Genomic DNA, 16,615 nt, shown 5'->3' with positions numbered 1-16,615 from the left:
GTTACCCTGTAGTTTCGCTGTTATCTGGTCCAAGACTAATGAGAATAAATACGGACTAAGCACCGAGCCTTGGTGCAATCCTACTTTCACATGAAATTTATCAGTCTCTCCCACACCTGTCCTAACACTAGTCGTTACTCCCTCGTACATATCACTCACAATCTTTACATATTCACCAGGGACTCCTTTCTTATTGAGTGCCCACCACAGAATCTCTCGAGGAACTCGTATCATGTGCTTTCTCAAGATCAATGAATACCATATGAGCGTTTGTTTCTTTACTCCTGTATTTTTCCATCAACTGCCTTATAATGAAAATTGCATCTGTTGTTGATCTGCTCTGCATAAAGCCAAATTGATTCTCGGATATTTCGGTCTCTTCACGTGTCCGTCTATCAATTACTCTTTCCCATATTTTCATGGTGTGGCTAAGCAGTTTTATAGCCCTGTAGTTTGTACATTGTTGTATATCTCCCTTGTTTTTGTAGACATGTACTAGTATACTGCTTCTCCATTCGTCTGGCATTTGTCCAACTTCCATAATTCTATTAAATAGATTCTATTTGTAGATTCTAGACCTCAGAATATTAAGATTTAACCCAAAACACTTAAATATAATGTGACTGCTTACTGAGTTACAGGGTGTTTTATTTAAAAATTTAAAACCTATTTGTACCCAGCCCTTTAAAACTAATTGGCATATCCTTGTCATACTAGGCAGAAAGTGTAGGTACTGTACACCCTATTACAGTATGATAAATAAACTTTTCTGACTACTACCAGAGACGTACGACAGGGGACAGTGAATGGTTGGCCCTTCTCAAATTCTACGCCACTGGCGGAATTGCTATTTTAGTTCAATTTTTCGATTCTCCAATACTCTATGTAAATAATATACTCTTCATTCGTAACGATAAAGTCATTAGTTTTCGAGATATTTGAAATAAAAATGTAACGGTACAGTTATTTTGATTAATCTATTGTGCCGCTTAATTTTTAACTTCAAATATCTCGAAAACTAATGACTTTCTCGTTACGAGTGAAGAGTATATTATTTACAAAGTATTGGATAATCGAAAAATTGCGCTAAAATAGCAATTCCGCCAGTGGCGTAGAATTTGGGAGGGTCGACCATTCAGTATCCTCTGTCGTACGCTTCTGGTTGTAGCCACAAACGTTTATTTATCATAATGTAGAAGGATGTATAGTACCTACACTTTCTGCCAAGTTTGACAAGGATATGTCAAGTAGTTTTAAAGTACTGGGTACAAAATAGTGTTTAAATTCTTAAATAAAAACACTCTGTAACTCAGTAAGTAGTCATATTTTATAAGTGATTTGAGTTAAATCTTAATATTTTGAGGTGTAGAATTTACAACTCAGAGATTGGACATTCTTAATGAATCACCCTGTGTAGTATAAGTTATATGTTCATCCCTTCACAATGTTAGTTGTAGTAACTCCATCTTTTAACGATTATTCTTGATCCTGCGTTTTTTCTTAATAGACTTTTTTTCAAGAGGTTGTCTACATTATTCCAATATTTGCTTTAATTCCTGCTTATTAATTCTAAAGTCGATTAAATCTACTATTTGTTTGTCTGTTTAGGACATATTTAAAATCTGGTAAAAATTTCAGAGGATTTTTTAAATTATTTGTTGTATACCTTACCTTAGAGGAGTGTGAAAGTTAATGGAATTCTGATAAATACAATCAGATATGCAGACGATACAGTTATTTTAAGTGATGATATGAATGGATTACAACACCATACAGTTATTTTAAGTGATGATATGAATGGATTACAACACCTCTTAAATGCCATTGACACAGTGGGAAGAGAGTTTGGCCTAAACATAAACTGTTCAAAAACAAAATATACGGTATTTAGCCGTTTGGCCCATCATTATTCACGGTTACATGTTGATGGTCATATAATTCAAAGAGTACCCAGTTTTAAATATCTTGGTTGCCATATTACCGAAAAACTGGATCCAGATAAAGAGATAAAATGTAGAATCGAGGTAGCCCGCACGACATTTTTAAAAATGAGGTCATTCTTCTGTAATGATAACTTGCAACTTCAACTTCTAAAGCGCATGATTAAATGTTACACTTGGTCAGTCCTCTTGTATGGTGTCGAAGCATGGACATTAAAAATATCCACCATTAATCGTTTGGAGGCCTTTGAAATGTGGTTGCACAGACGTACACTGAAAATAAAATCGACGGCTATGCTGACAAATGTGGCAGTCCTTAAGAGAGCAAATGCTGCCCGCGAGCTGCTTGATAACATCAAATATAGAAAGATGGCCTATTTTGGACACGTAGTAAGGGGAGACCGGTATAATATTCTTCAACTTATTATGGTGGGTAAAATCGAAGGACGCGGAGGAATTGGTAGAAAGCAGGCCTCTTGGTTGAAGAATATCCGGGAGTGGACAGGAATAAAGAAAGCAGAACAACTATTTAGAATAGCTCGAGACAGAGACAGTTTCGCCATGTTAATCGTCAACGTCAAGGGGACTTGATAGGGCACGTTAAGAAGAAGATACCTTACCTTACAAAAATGTATTTACTGTTTTCCATATTTATTTTTTATTTTCTTAAGATTATTCTTTATTTCAGCATTCTTTTAGTCTTGGCGATGTAGTGTGCGTTCGACAATGTAGTGATCCTGGTAATCCACGCTTAGCGATACATATTCCTAGACACTCAGCTAGGATAATCAAATTGCAGTTTAGTAGTGATGCTCTTCTCGAAGAATGGCAGGGGTTGTTTGCTACCAGTTGTGGAAAAATACACGACACACTTGGTAATTACTTTTTTTTACCTTATCAATATTGTTACGTTTTTCTGTGGGTTCAGTGAATCACAACGTGGTTAAACTTACTTTATTTAATTCCAAAAACTCACTCAATTACAAATATCACATCTTCTAATTACATTAATAATTATCGTTACCAATTGGCACTGATATTGCTTACAAAACAATTCGTTTAATAATACTAATACTTAAAAGCCCTCCTCGGGCGCTTATACAGTATGTCCCTGTAAGTTGTATCCATATGAAAAACTTTTTTATTATTAATTTTACGAAAAAAAAGTTATTCTTTGTAAAAAGTTCTGCTTGGTCCAAAACCCAAGATTCAACCATCAGATATCAAATTTTATGAATGCTATACGAGGTATGTCAAAAAGTTTGAATTTCACTCGAGAGTAAAGTAGCTTTATTTTTCCCAATATTGAAAATTGCTATTATGAAAAGTTGTTTGGAATTAAAAACTGTATTCTAATATGCAATTACATCCTTCTAATTGAAAAAAAAATGGGAAAAATACATCAAAAATCTCTTTGCAGACGAGAGGCCTGAGATAGAAGTCGTTCAGGAACAAGTGATAGATATTAACAACCTATCTGGTCCCGAGATCACAATTGAAGAAATTACTAGAGCAATAAATACCTCGAAAGACGGGAAAGCAGTTGGACCTGATAAAATTCCTGTTGAGTTACTCAGATTACGATACTCCAAAGATTTTTCAACCAAATCTATAAAAAAGGAAAATTCCCTGTCCAATGGCTTGTGTCTACCTTTATCCCTTTGCCAAAAAAGAACAACGCAACAAAGTGTCAAGAGCACCGACTGATAAGTCTGATGAGCCATTCTTTAAAAATATTCCTCAAAGTTCTTCACTACAGAATCTCCACAAAATGCGATAAGGTTATTGGTTGCTCACAATTTGGATTTCGAAAAGGCCTGGGTACCAGGGAAGCACTAGTTGCAACCCAAGTGCTAGCTCAGAACTGCTACGATCAAAGGAAAGATGTAATGATGTGCTTTATAGATTATGAAAAAGCCTTCGATCGAGTACAACATCATAAACTCGTACATATACTAAAACAACTCGACAGAGATCAAAAAGACATTCGTTGCATAGAGGCTCTTTACTGGAATCAAACAGCTGTCGTCAAGGTGGATAATGAAACAACGCAAGCTCAAAAAATTCTCAGAGGTGTAAGACAGGGATGCATTCTCTCCCCACTACTATTCAATCTATATTCAGGAAGTATCTTCCAGGAAGCTCTTGAGGAATGCGAAAGCGGCATCAAAGTGAATGGTACCTGGGTCAATAATATACGATATGCGGATGATTCGGTCTTAATAGCAGACAATATAGAAGACCTCCAAAACCTTCTTAATAAAATTGGAGAGCATAGCGAGAACATGGGACTTAGCATCAACATAAAAAAGACGAAGTTCCTTATAATCAGCCGTCAATTATGTCAACATCAAAATGCAAGACTAGCATATAACAACCAAGATGTAGAGCGCGTAAGAAAGTTTAAGTACCTGGGAACCTGGCTATGTGAAGACTGGATGTCGGATATGGAAATTAAATGTCAGATAGAAAGAGCCAGAAGTGCATTCATGAAATTCAGAAACGTCTTTACGAACTCTGACTTTGACCTAAACCTAAGATTAAGATTCACAAAATCCTATATATGGTCGGTGCTCCTATATGGCATGGAAGGATGGACTTTAAAAATAAACACAATGAATAAGCTAGAGGCATTTGAGATGTGGATCTATCGACGAATCCTTAAAGTTTCCTGGACCGCAAGAATAACAAATGAAGAAATCCTGAGAAGAATTGGTACAGAACGACAACTGATGTGCACAATTAAGCAGAGAAAAACGGCATACCTGGGACACATAATTAGAAATGAAAGATATCAGTTTCTGCAAACCTTAATTGAAGGAAAGATCGAAGAGTTTCTGCAAACCTTAATTGAAGGAAAGATCGAAGGAAGAAGGGGAGTGGGCAGGAAGAAAATGTCATGGCTCCGTAATGTCAAACAATGGACAGGACTAAAAAACATAGGAGACCTAATACATACTGCAAGGGATAGAGAAAAATGGTCAAACGTGATCGCGAACATCCATTAGTGGATTGCATAAGAAGAAGAATTGAAAAAAATTTTTTTTTTGAAAAATTATGGATAACTAACATTATTTTCAGTTATTTCAATTCTGATAACTCTTTTATTATTAATTTTATGAAAAAAAGTGATTCTTAATAAAAAGTTCTGGATGGTCTAAAACCTAAAATACAACCATCTTTTCAACCTAAAATACAAACCTAAAATACAACAAGATAAATTTAAATCAGAAATAAAGTACCTGATTATAGTTCAGAATATTTCAATTAGAAGGATGTAATTACATACTGAAACATAGTTTTTAATTCTAAATAACATTTCATAATAACAATTTTCGATATTGTGTAAAATAAACGTATTTTACTCTTGAGCGAAATTCATATTTTTTGACATACCTCGTATAAAATTGATAAAATTTGACATAAGATGGTTATATTTTAGGCTTTAGACCATTCAGAACTTTTTATTAAGAGTCACTTTTTTTCGTAAAATTAATAATAAAAGGGTTATCTGAATTAAAATAACTGAAAATAATGTTAGTTATCCATAATTTTTCATAAAAAAATTTTTCAATTAGAAGGATGTAATTGCATACCAGAATATAGTTTTTAATTAAAAAAACTTTTCATAATAGCAATTTTCAATATTGTGAAAAATAAAGCTGCTTTACTCTTGAGTGAAATTCAAACTTTTTGACATACCTCGTACAATATTCAAACAATTTGATATTTGACGGTTAAATCTTAGGTTTTGGACCATGCAGAGCTTTTTATGAAGAATAACTTTTTTTCGTAAAATTAATAATAAAAAAGTTTTCCTTATGGATACTTACAGGGACATACGGTATAATGAGAACAAAAAATGTTCTATACTCGGATTCACGAAAAAATTTCAGCGTTGGCTCTTACGGACAATGCAAATAAAACGAAAGTGCGTAGATATACTATTTGCATTCGAACTTAAAACACTCCATTATACAAGTAGCATTTGGATTTCTTCATTCACTGATTTGCCCTGATGGCCATTCCAGAAAATATTCGGACGGGCTCGTCCACAATCAAAGCTATCCTGGATACCGTTAGTTTACAGGAACATTTGCCTATATTTTTCAAAAGTACTCTCTATCGACTATTGCGAGAGATAGGCTTTGTTTATAAATAATGAGGAAGGAAAGCAGTAATGATGGACCGTCCTGACATAATAAATTGGAGGCTTAAATTTCTCAGAAAAATACAAAATTATCGATCGCAAGGATACAATATTTTCTATTTCGATGAAAGTTGGGTAAATATCGGACATACAGTAAATCAGGTATCTTCTTCTTCAGGTGCCATCTCCGCTACGGAGGTTGGCAATCATCATAGCTATTTTAATTTTTGATGCAGTAGCTCTAAATAGCTGTTTTGAGCTGCATCCAAACCATTCTCGTAGGTTCTTCAGCCATGAAATTCGTCTTCTTTCGATGCTTCTTCTGCCATCTATCTTTCCTTGCATTATGAGTCGCAGGATGCCATACTTCTCGCCCCGCATCACATGTCCGAGATACTGTAGTTTTCTTTCTTTAATTGTAAGTTCAACTTCCTTCTCTTTACCTATTCTTCTTAGTACTTCGTTGTTCGTAACTCTATCTACCCAGGAAACCTTCATAATTCTTCTATAGGTCCACATTTCAAAGGCGTTAAGTCGTCTCATTGCCTCTACATGTAACGTCCATGATTCCACTCCATAGTATAGTACACTGTATACGTAACATTTTGGTAGGCGTACTTTAAGAGCTAATGTTAAATCTTTGCTACATAGGACCTTTTTAATTTTCATAAAATTAGAACGTGCTTTTTCGATTCTGACTTTGATTTCTGCAGTGTACTTTTTTACTCTTTCGATCTGCTGGCCCTCTACTATCAAGATTTCGTTAGTATTATGGTTGTTTTTACTAATTTTCATAAACTTCGTCTTTTTGATATTGAGAGAGAGTCCGTACTCCCTACTACACCTTACTATTTTACTCATGAGTCTTTGCAGGTCTTGTAAACTATCGGCTATTATTACTGTATCATCTGCATATCTGATGTTGTTAACTAAGACTCCATTTACTCTTATGCCGACCATTTCATCTTCCAGAGTTTCTCGCATTACCTCTTCAGAATAAGCGTTAAATAATAGAGATGATAGTATGCAGCCTTGCCGGACTCCTCTCTTTATTTCCATTTCTTCAGATGTTTCTTTTTCAATTCTTACTATTGCTCGCTGATTATAATAGAGGTGTGTTATTAGTCTTAAATCTCTTTCATCTAGGTTTTTAGTTTTCAGAATTTCCACGAGTCGATCATGTTTTACTTTATCAAACGCTTTATTGTAGTCTATAAAACAGACGTAAAGAGGACGGTTAACATCCAAACATCTCTGTGTCAGCACGTTGAAGGAGAATAATGGCTCTCTGGTACCCATACCATTGCGGAATCCATATTGAGTGTCACTAATATCCAGCTCCAGTTTAGAATGTATTCTGGCGTGGATAAATAAGGTATGGACGGATTCAACTACATATAACCAGTTAAAAGGATGCATTTTTAAAAGGCTTGACTACTGGTCTAAAAAATCCAAAACAAATAAGTCCGAGATTTGTCGTGTTACTTGTTGTATCTGATAGAGGTTTTGTACCAAGTTCAGAAAGTGTATTTTTAGAAAAAAAAAAGATTCAGGCGACTACCATGACGAAATGAACGGCAACTCTTTCGAAGAATCGTTAAACCTTCTGAAGGGAGAGTTAAATGTGGTATACATTACAAATAAGGATACATTTTTTAAGAAAATTATTCAAAGTCATAACTATTGGATGTAGCAAACAGTTATCCAGATATATACGACAAGTATAGCATCGAAACTTTGGCCAAGAAACGGTTGCCTCCCTATCACTGTGAGCTCAATCCGATAGAGATGGTTTAGAGTCAAGTTAAACATTACGGTGCTGCCCAAAACACTGACTTTAAAAAAGATCATGTACAACAACCTTTGTCAGTGTCAGTCGACCGTTTCGACCTGACACTGCTATTATTTTGAATTGTAAGTCTTATCTTTATTCAAATAATTGATGGATTCGACCATTGATGGAAGTTCATTTTATCTAACAATAAAACACTGAAAACGTTTGTTTTCTATACTTCCACAAAATTTATTACAACTATGTGACTACAGCTGTTTCGGCAGAGTGCCTTTCTCAAGTGATTTAGTTTACTATGGGTTTGCCTTTTTAAAGTGTTTAACTGAAGAGGTTGAGGAGTGGGGCGTTATTTGTCTCGAGTTGGTCATTCAGAATTATATCTGTATTTTTCAATTTATTAATTTCCATAGATTCTAATAAAGATAGCTTAAGGCCTTTATTTTGAATATGCAGAATTTGAAACTGTTCATTAAAAGAATGATTATGATCTAGAATCTAGAAGGTGAAGTGCGTATGTAGAAGTGTCTGTTTTTCTATTGTTGAAAGCCCTTTTGTGTTCTGCTATCCGTTTGTTAACTGGCAGAACCTTTGACCAGAACAGACACTTCTACATACGCACTTCACCTTCTAGATCATAATCATTCTTTTAATGAAGAGTTTCAAATTCTGCATATTCAAAATAAAGGCCTTAAGCTATCTTTATTAGAATCTATGGAAATTATAAATTGAAAAATACAGATATAATTCTGAATGACCAACTCGAGACAAACAGCTCCCCACTCCTCAACCTCTTCAGTTAAAGACTTTAAAAAGGCAAGCACATCGTAAACTACCCGAACAGGGAGAAGTTGGTTTTTTGCGGTTTCCCAACTTCATTGCACAATTATACCTGTTCGTCCCAAGAAAATAGCCGCAACTATTTTCTACATTCGAACTCACACTGTCCACGCCGCGCTCAAAAACCACCTTCTGACCGCCGACGAGGGCCGCTGGCTTTGCCACTTGGCGTACAATGGTTTCTAGGGAGATTGGTCTAGAGCAAAGCACGGACAGTACACACATATGTCAATGGAACCAACACCAACTCCATCATTCTTTCTTCTCTGTTGTCTGATAGTCTTCTGGACCACCACCGTCCGGCATAACCCAGGAACACCAGGACCACCACACTTGCCCCAGTGTGTTTTCGGACTGTTTGCTTTTGCGGCCATTGTCTCATGTTTGACTACATATCACATTCACTACAAAGCCTGAAGAGGACAAAATCCTAAACGGGGACACTCAATGTAAGCATTTCAATAAAGCATACCAAATATTTACACGCAAATCTATACATTGATGATCGTAAACTAAATCACTTGAGAAAGGCACTCTGCCGAAACAGCTGTAGTCACATAGTTATAATAAATTTTGTGGAAATATAGAAAACAAAAGCTTTCAGTGTTTTATCTTTATTCATTTATCATTTAGGTTATATAAATTTTTATTCTTTTATTACCCTAGTTTTATTCTTTGGTGTGTACACACTTACACCAAGTGCGCCAAAATATTGTACAAAATAGTTTTTTTTATCTAAATAAACAATATTAAATTATTATTTTTAATTCTATACATCTTTTCTTTATAATAATTATGAGATTGTTAAAAATAAAGGTACTTTACTCTTGATCAAAAATCACATTTTTTGACAAACCTCGTATACGACTAATAAAATATGCAATAATTAATATTACATTGCTTTTTTAAGATTCTAAAATTAAAATAAAATACAGGGTCTGCTTTAAAAAATATAAAAATTTATGTCAGTGGTCTAAGCTGGGACATCCTATCTGTATATGAATTACTAATTTAAATTTGTAGCCACTGCGCATCTACGTATTTTTACCGAAGGAACTTTTAATATCAGTGACAGCTTTCCTAGTAGACTCTCTCTCTCGTTGTGATACCCTGTATAATTTAGTAAAAAAAATTTCAAGGAAAATGTTTTTATTAAATTTTGTGTAATTTGCAAAAGTCTTGAAGTTGTAAATGTTACATTTACTTCTAATATGATTGCATGGTTTAATGTTATCATAAATGAGGGCCAGCGCGGTCCTGTTTTGTACGTCCCTATCAAGAATGTGCATAGCTTTTAAACCACAACCTCGCTTCCCATAAGGACAGCACTGAATTCTTCTTGTGAATTCGAGTATAGAAATAAATAGCTAGTGGAGAGACGGCAGCCGAATCTACGCGATAATACGAAATTCCGGAAGGTGCAAAATTCCCCATAAAGGGGACTTTTCAAATTTCTCTACGCACAGGGACGCAATCAGAGGTTGTGACTTACAACAATATTATAAATTGTTTAGCATATATTATTAGTTAAATCATATATTATATTGATTTCTTTTCACGCAGCATCTTTTTGTTTTTATATTTTTGTAGGAAAACCAAGTGATGAAAGTGTTTGGGCTGTAACAAACCTCGGAGATGTCTTCATTTGGGACCCGACCCATTTGGAAGCGAACCAGCTGCGAGAAGACGACGTTTATGTACAGAAATTCGATTTAAGTAGAAAAGAATCTCCGTTTAAAGTGGCCTTACACGTTGGATGCATACCAGGCACGATTATAACTCTAAATGGTTGTGTAGGGGACGAAGCGGGAAGAATTGCAATAAATCTAGAGGCTCCGCTGACTTACAAACTTAAGCATAAGGCACATACTGAAATAGAAAATGTTTGCTTGCATATTAATCCACGTTTCGCCGACAATCAGGTTATAAGGAACGCCATGATTGATGGCAAATGGGGTGAAGAAGAAAGGTTTGGTGACAATCCTTTTGCTAAGGGACAAGAATTTAATCTTAAGATAGAGACGACAGAAGACGCCTTTATTATTTTTGTAAACGATCAAAAATTTACTTCATTTAGGCACCGCCTTCCCCCTCAGTCGGTGTCTGTATTAAGTTATTGGGGGAAAATGCAACCATTCAAATTAATTATAAGGAGTCCGATATTAATTATGGATATGTTAGATTTGTACTGGAGGCAGATAGGAGGGCATTTGAAGAGGGTTGAAAGTTGCCCTGTAGGTGTTACTTGGGGTATAGGATATGACCACACAGTATGGGTGTACACAGGTGGGTGGGGCGGGGGATTTCTGGGTACCTTAGATAGTAATAATGTACATCCGATGGCTGATTCGCAAGACTATAGAGTATACGAAAACCAGCGTTGGAATCCCGTTACGGGTTATACTTCCGCAGGTGAGTAACTTAGTTTAGTTGTCGATATTAATTTATGGTTTCTATATGCAGGCCTCACGTCTCTCTTGTATACAGGGTGTCCCAGACTAATTTATCCAGGCTATATTTCTTAAACGAATAGAGATTTTCGAATGGGACAAAAACTCGTCTATTCCATTTGTAATACACTTTAATATGGCGTAGAAAAAATCATCCCCTAAATATTACTCATCCCTTAGTTACAACCCTAACTTTATTTTTTTAATAGCACCCTGTATATTTTTTATAGTTTTGGCTGGGGTTTTCTATGCCTATTCAACAAATTTTTTTAAATAAAATGGGTCATAAGGAATCAGGAAAATATCAGTTTATTTTTTATTTTTTTTTTAATTAATCAAGACAGCCTTAAAAAATAGAATAGAAAAGAAGTATGCTTTATTGTCACTGAAAATGTTTTTCGCAATTTTATGGTCAAACCTTACGTATGTAGAGTTAGAAAATAACAATAACAAATCATCCCCTAAATGTTCAACCCTTAGTTACAACCCCTAACTTTAAAATTTTTAATAGCACCTTGTACATTTTTTTATAACTTTGCATGTCTTCCATCGTCTATTCAAATTTTTTTTTAATAAAATGGGTTTGTAGATAATCAAGAAAATATAAGTTTATTTTTTATTTTTGTTAAATTGATCAAGAAAGTTGTGTTTTCTGACTCTACATGTAAGGCTTGTCCATAAAATTGTAAAATTTTCAGTGACAATAAAGCATATTTCTTTTCTAGTCTATTTTTTAAGGCTATCTTCATTAATTTAACAAAAATAAAAAATAAACTGATATTTTCTTGACTACTTACGAACCCATTTTATTTTTAAAAATCTGTTGAAAAGACGATAGAAGACCGCATACAAAACTATAAAGAAATGTACAGGGAGCTATTATAGTTATTAAGGTACCAAGGGTATTATAAGGATAATAACGCTTGAGGTCAATGGTGTATATGTTACGGACAATGATGTAAATTGGCCATTGTCGTTAAAGACCGGGTATTGTCGTGAATGTCCATTTTCCCTGGTTATTAGCGACAATGCCCGGCTATTAACGACAATAACCTTAGCTATTGGCCAATGTAAAAAAAATAACCTAAAATTAGAGTTTTCATCAATAACCGGTCAATAACGACAGTGGCCAAAAGCATATGGCCAATGTTGATAAATAAATAAAATTAGATAAAAGGCATTATATTTAATTTCGATTCAGAGATCATTACCATCTTTCTATGGACCATTTCGAACTCTTTTGTTCTCGTCAGGAAAGCAGGAGAACAAAAGAGTTCGAAATGGTCCATAGAAAGATGGTAATGATCTCTGAATCGAAATTAAATATAATGCCTTTTATCTACCCACGGTTTTACTCACGTATCGAGTACTAGGAAGCAGATTTGTTGATCTTTACCTCAATGAATTGATATGTTGTGGAGTGCAACTATGTAGACTCCCCATGTCTCTACATTCATCACCCTTTTCCTTGCAATTTTTAGAAGGATGGGGAATAGGTATAAGAGAGAATCTGCTTCCGAACCAAGAAATCCAAAGATTTTATTATTTTTAAACATTTATTTGTTTAAAGATGGAGTCTTTTGGGTTTCGACAGTTTGTTAAATACAATTAGGTATGATGTCCTATTATTTTTTTTTATAAAAGATAGCTTTTGAATTTGAATCATTTTTATTTTGACAGTATAGTGAACCATGGCATTTTGTAATACTTTTTACATGAATTTACTACTATTAGTAAGTACATGAAGCAAATAATAAACATAACCTATCTTTTAGTCTAAATTTCAACATTGACCGATTAACAACGGGCATTGTTGACATTGACCGGACAATGATGGAAATGTTATAAGAATTTAAAATTATCATCAATGTCCAGTTTCTATGGACAATAACTTTAATGTCCGGCCATTGTCGACAATGACTTAATTCAACAGGCCATTGTCGATATTGACCGGTTATTAACGTTATTGGCCGGATTTACGTTATTGCCCGTAACATATATACCGAGGGCCTATGGCCCGAGGTATATACGTTGACCGAAAGCGTTATTATCTGTAATACCCGTGGTGCCTTCAACGTTTAATGTCAGACTAAATTCTTCTTTATACGCTCTGAGCTTCGCTGGTGTCGCTCCTGGCGGATTACTAATTCAACTTTAACCGGTAATTTTTAAATTTATTATTTAATTGTATCGCTTAATATTTACAACGCTAAAAAGTAATTAAATTGTAATAGATTTTTTTAAGATTTTGCTAATCATTTTGACGTTCTATTGATGAAATATTAATTTCTTACTTCGGATACTTTCACAATTATCGTGTAGATGGCGCTAAGATTAATAGATTAATTTATAATTACATATTAGGGAACATTAAAAAAACGTAAATTCAGTTTTTAAAACGTAAGTATAGTTAAGGTAAAAATATATACCACAGCTTTGACCAACTAATATTTTTTATAATTAATGTTTTTAATTTTAATTTTAAATTAATCACTTTGACATTTATGTCAAATTTCCGGTAAACGTTTACAGACTTGCCACTACTGGCGCTCGCGAATTTATAAATATCCCCTCTACGTACGAGCTCACAGCGTATATGCAAAAATTTGAATGAATTTTGAATTAATTAATTTTTAAATAAGTACATTTACCAGCAATAGTCGTAACGTAATTGTGGTAACCACTAGTGGTAGTTTTACTTAGGTTTTTATTTGTCAACTTGACAGTATTTAACTAGTTATTTAAATTTAATGCCCAATGGCATTATTTTTCAAAATAACGCCCTAGGGCATTATATCATATTTAACCGACTTCGAAACAACGAACTGTCAACACTGATGGAATCGCCATGAAACGAATTTAATGCCGCGAGGATGAGATAGAAGATAATCAGGTAAAGGAGGAAAGATGATCGCCATCTTTCGTAAACAAACAAATTGACAATGCAGTCAGGTACGTCAGGGTTGCCAGATTGGGGTATTTTCCCACCATTTTGGGGTAATTTGAAAGCGTATAGGGGAACTTCTCTAAGCAGAAATGGCTGGGAGATTTTTTGGGGTGAAAATTATGGAAGATTTTAAGGGGTCATGGGAAATTAAATTTGCAAATGCACACATAGAACTGTATATTAAACTCTCATATAATCGAAGAAGATAGGACCTATGAATTATTTCCAGGGCCCTCTGTTGATAAGTAGTATAATTGTTTTTTTGATTATTACTAATTTGTCTACTAATTTATTAAAACGCGGCAAAAATTTAAATTTGGGTGATTTGAGGGAATTTCAGTTTCTAAGAGTAATCAGTTTTATAAATCAGTTTTATAATTCAGTTTTATAAAATCACATCTGGCAACTCTGGTGGTAGTTTTAGGTTGTAGGTAGGAATAATTATTTTACATCAAAAGACATGAAAAACTATTTGTAGAGTATTGAAATCTGTAATGAAAAAAACTGTTAAAATTGTTCTACGAATATTCCAAAATTTTTCCAGCTTTTTCAAAGAAGTGGCATACGAAAGTTAAAAATATATTATAGATTCATCTTATAAAAATTAATAATATAAAAGTAACATAAAAACATAATCGAGAACTTCTTCACTTTATATAAAACAGTTACTAATTTAGTATTTAGATGGTTTTAAAATTATTTAACTCACAAATCCTTTAGCAAAGTATTTGTTTTGATAAATACAAATAACAATTCTGAAAAGTATTTAAACACGAAGTGTGGTACTCTATACTCTATTTACTCTGTAAATACAAAAAGTATTTAAATTTTGAAACACTGCCAATCAGCCTTCAAGTTAAAAATATAAGGTCCATTATTTCTCCGATTTAAGTTGATATAGGCAACTGAAATTACACGGCCTGTCAAATTTTTCCAGCACATTCTCTGTCTCTCTCTAGGACCTCTCTCTTGTATGTTGGTGGCAATCTCGCTTCACTGTTTGAATGGGACGGGGCCATTCCACCAGTGTTTACAGTTCGTTCCTTCGAAATCATGTCATTATTTGTCAAATAATATACCAGTCGGACATTAAAAAAATTAAATTTAGGGGTTGTAACTAGGGGATAATTTTTTCTACGCCATATTAAAGTGTATTACAAATGGAATAGATCAGTTTTTGTCCCATTCGAAAATCTCTATTCGTTTAAGATATAGCCTGGATAAATTAGTCTGGGACACATAACAACAATAATAAATAAACTGATATTTTCTTGATTATTTACGAACCGTTTTTATTTTTGAAAAATCTGTTGGATAGACGATAGAAGACCACATCCAAAACTATAAAAAAATGTACAGTGATGATTTTTTCTATGCCATATCAAAGTGTATTACAAATGGAATATATCAGTTTTTGTCCCATTCGAAAATCTCTATTGGTTTAAGAGATATAGTCTGGATAAATTAGTCTGGGGCACCCTGTATTTTCCTTTGAGCTCTTCCTCGATTGTTTTTATCACGGAGCATCCTGTTCATTCGCTTCCAGTTCAACCAACCAGCCTATATCCTGTGGACAATTTCTCGATCTAGTGTCCCATTAACCGTTATGTAGGAGCCAAAGTATTTAAATTCTCCTACTCGTCCTAGTTTTTCTTCAAGCAATTCGATGTCTCCAACCATTCCTGATCCTCTCAACCACATATACTTTGTTTTCGACATGCTAGTCTTAGGTCTTCCCTCTTCAATAGTCCTTCTCCAACTTCTTCAAGATTTCTCTGCTCTCCTCTACTAACACGATATGGTCAGCAAAGAGCATTAACAAATCATAAAATATCTAGAATCTAGATGATAAATGAAGGAATCATTGTTTCAATCCCTCACGCTACTACACGCTATACACTATGCGCTCTACAAGCAATATGAAGTTACACCGTAAGCATCTAATAGTAATATTTTATGATACATGTATATCTAAAGAATAGTAACATGATACAGAATAAGGCTTCCCAAACTTTTTTGAGGCTTTAAATTGTAGCGGGTTTAATAATTAAATAAAACTCACGTTTAATAACTAATAGTCGGAGAGTTGGAAGCGGATTTTGATCGTGATAAGTAATATGGACAAACTATACGGGGATATGTTGAATTAGTTGTGTACTTGACTTTCCCCAACGAGCGGAAACCAGAGTGGGGGACAAGGGTAGTTATAAGGGGTCAAAGTCGCGGTTTTTATTATTTTCTTTGTGACGCTCATGATCTAGATAGTGCACCAAAATTTGGGAATAAGTAGATCATGACGTAACTAAGTAAAATCTCCAGAGGCGGAAACCAGAGTGGGGGACGAGGGTAGTTATGAGGGGTCAAAGTCGCAGTAATTATTATTTTTCTTGTCACGCAGCACAACATTTTCGTTCCGCCCCTGGAGATTTTACTTAGTTCTGTCATGATCTACTTATTCTCAAATTTTATATTCAAGCAGCGATCTGCCCCTGGACTCTG

General features: G+C 34.3%; 1 protein-coding gene across 2 annotated transcripts in view; it reads left to right on the top strand.

Moving 5' to 3' along the window:
* The window catches only part of LOC114332675 (tectonin beta-propeller repeat-containing protein), a 137,116-nt gene that overhangs the window by 86,055 nt on the left and 34,446 nt on the right, over positions 1-16,615 (top strand). For both annotated transcript variants that reach the window (XM_028282504.2, XM_028282503.2), the window contains exons 8-9: positions 2,629-2,815; positions 10,310-11,131. In XM_028282504.2, coding sequence (XP_028138305.1) covers positions 2,629-2,815; positions 10,310-11,131 — 1,009 coding nt within the window. The remainder of the gene's footprint in view (positions 1-2,628; positions 2,816-10,309; positions 11,132-16,615) is intronic.

This window comes from Diabrotica virgifera, chromosome 1 (assembly GCF_917563875.1).
Source record: "Diabrotica virgifera virgifera chromosome 1, PGI_DIABVI_V3a".
Taxonomy (NCBI): domain Eukaryota; kingdom Metazoa; phylum Arthropoda; class Insecta; order Coleoptera; family Chrysomelidae; genus Diabrotica; species Diabrotica virgifera.
Note: the sequence above shows the minus strand (reverse complement) of the source record. Positions and strands in the feature narration are given on the sequence as shown.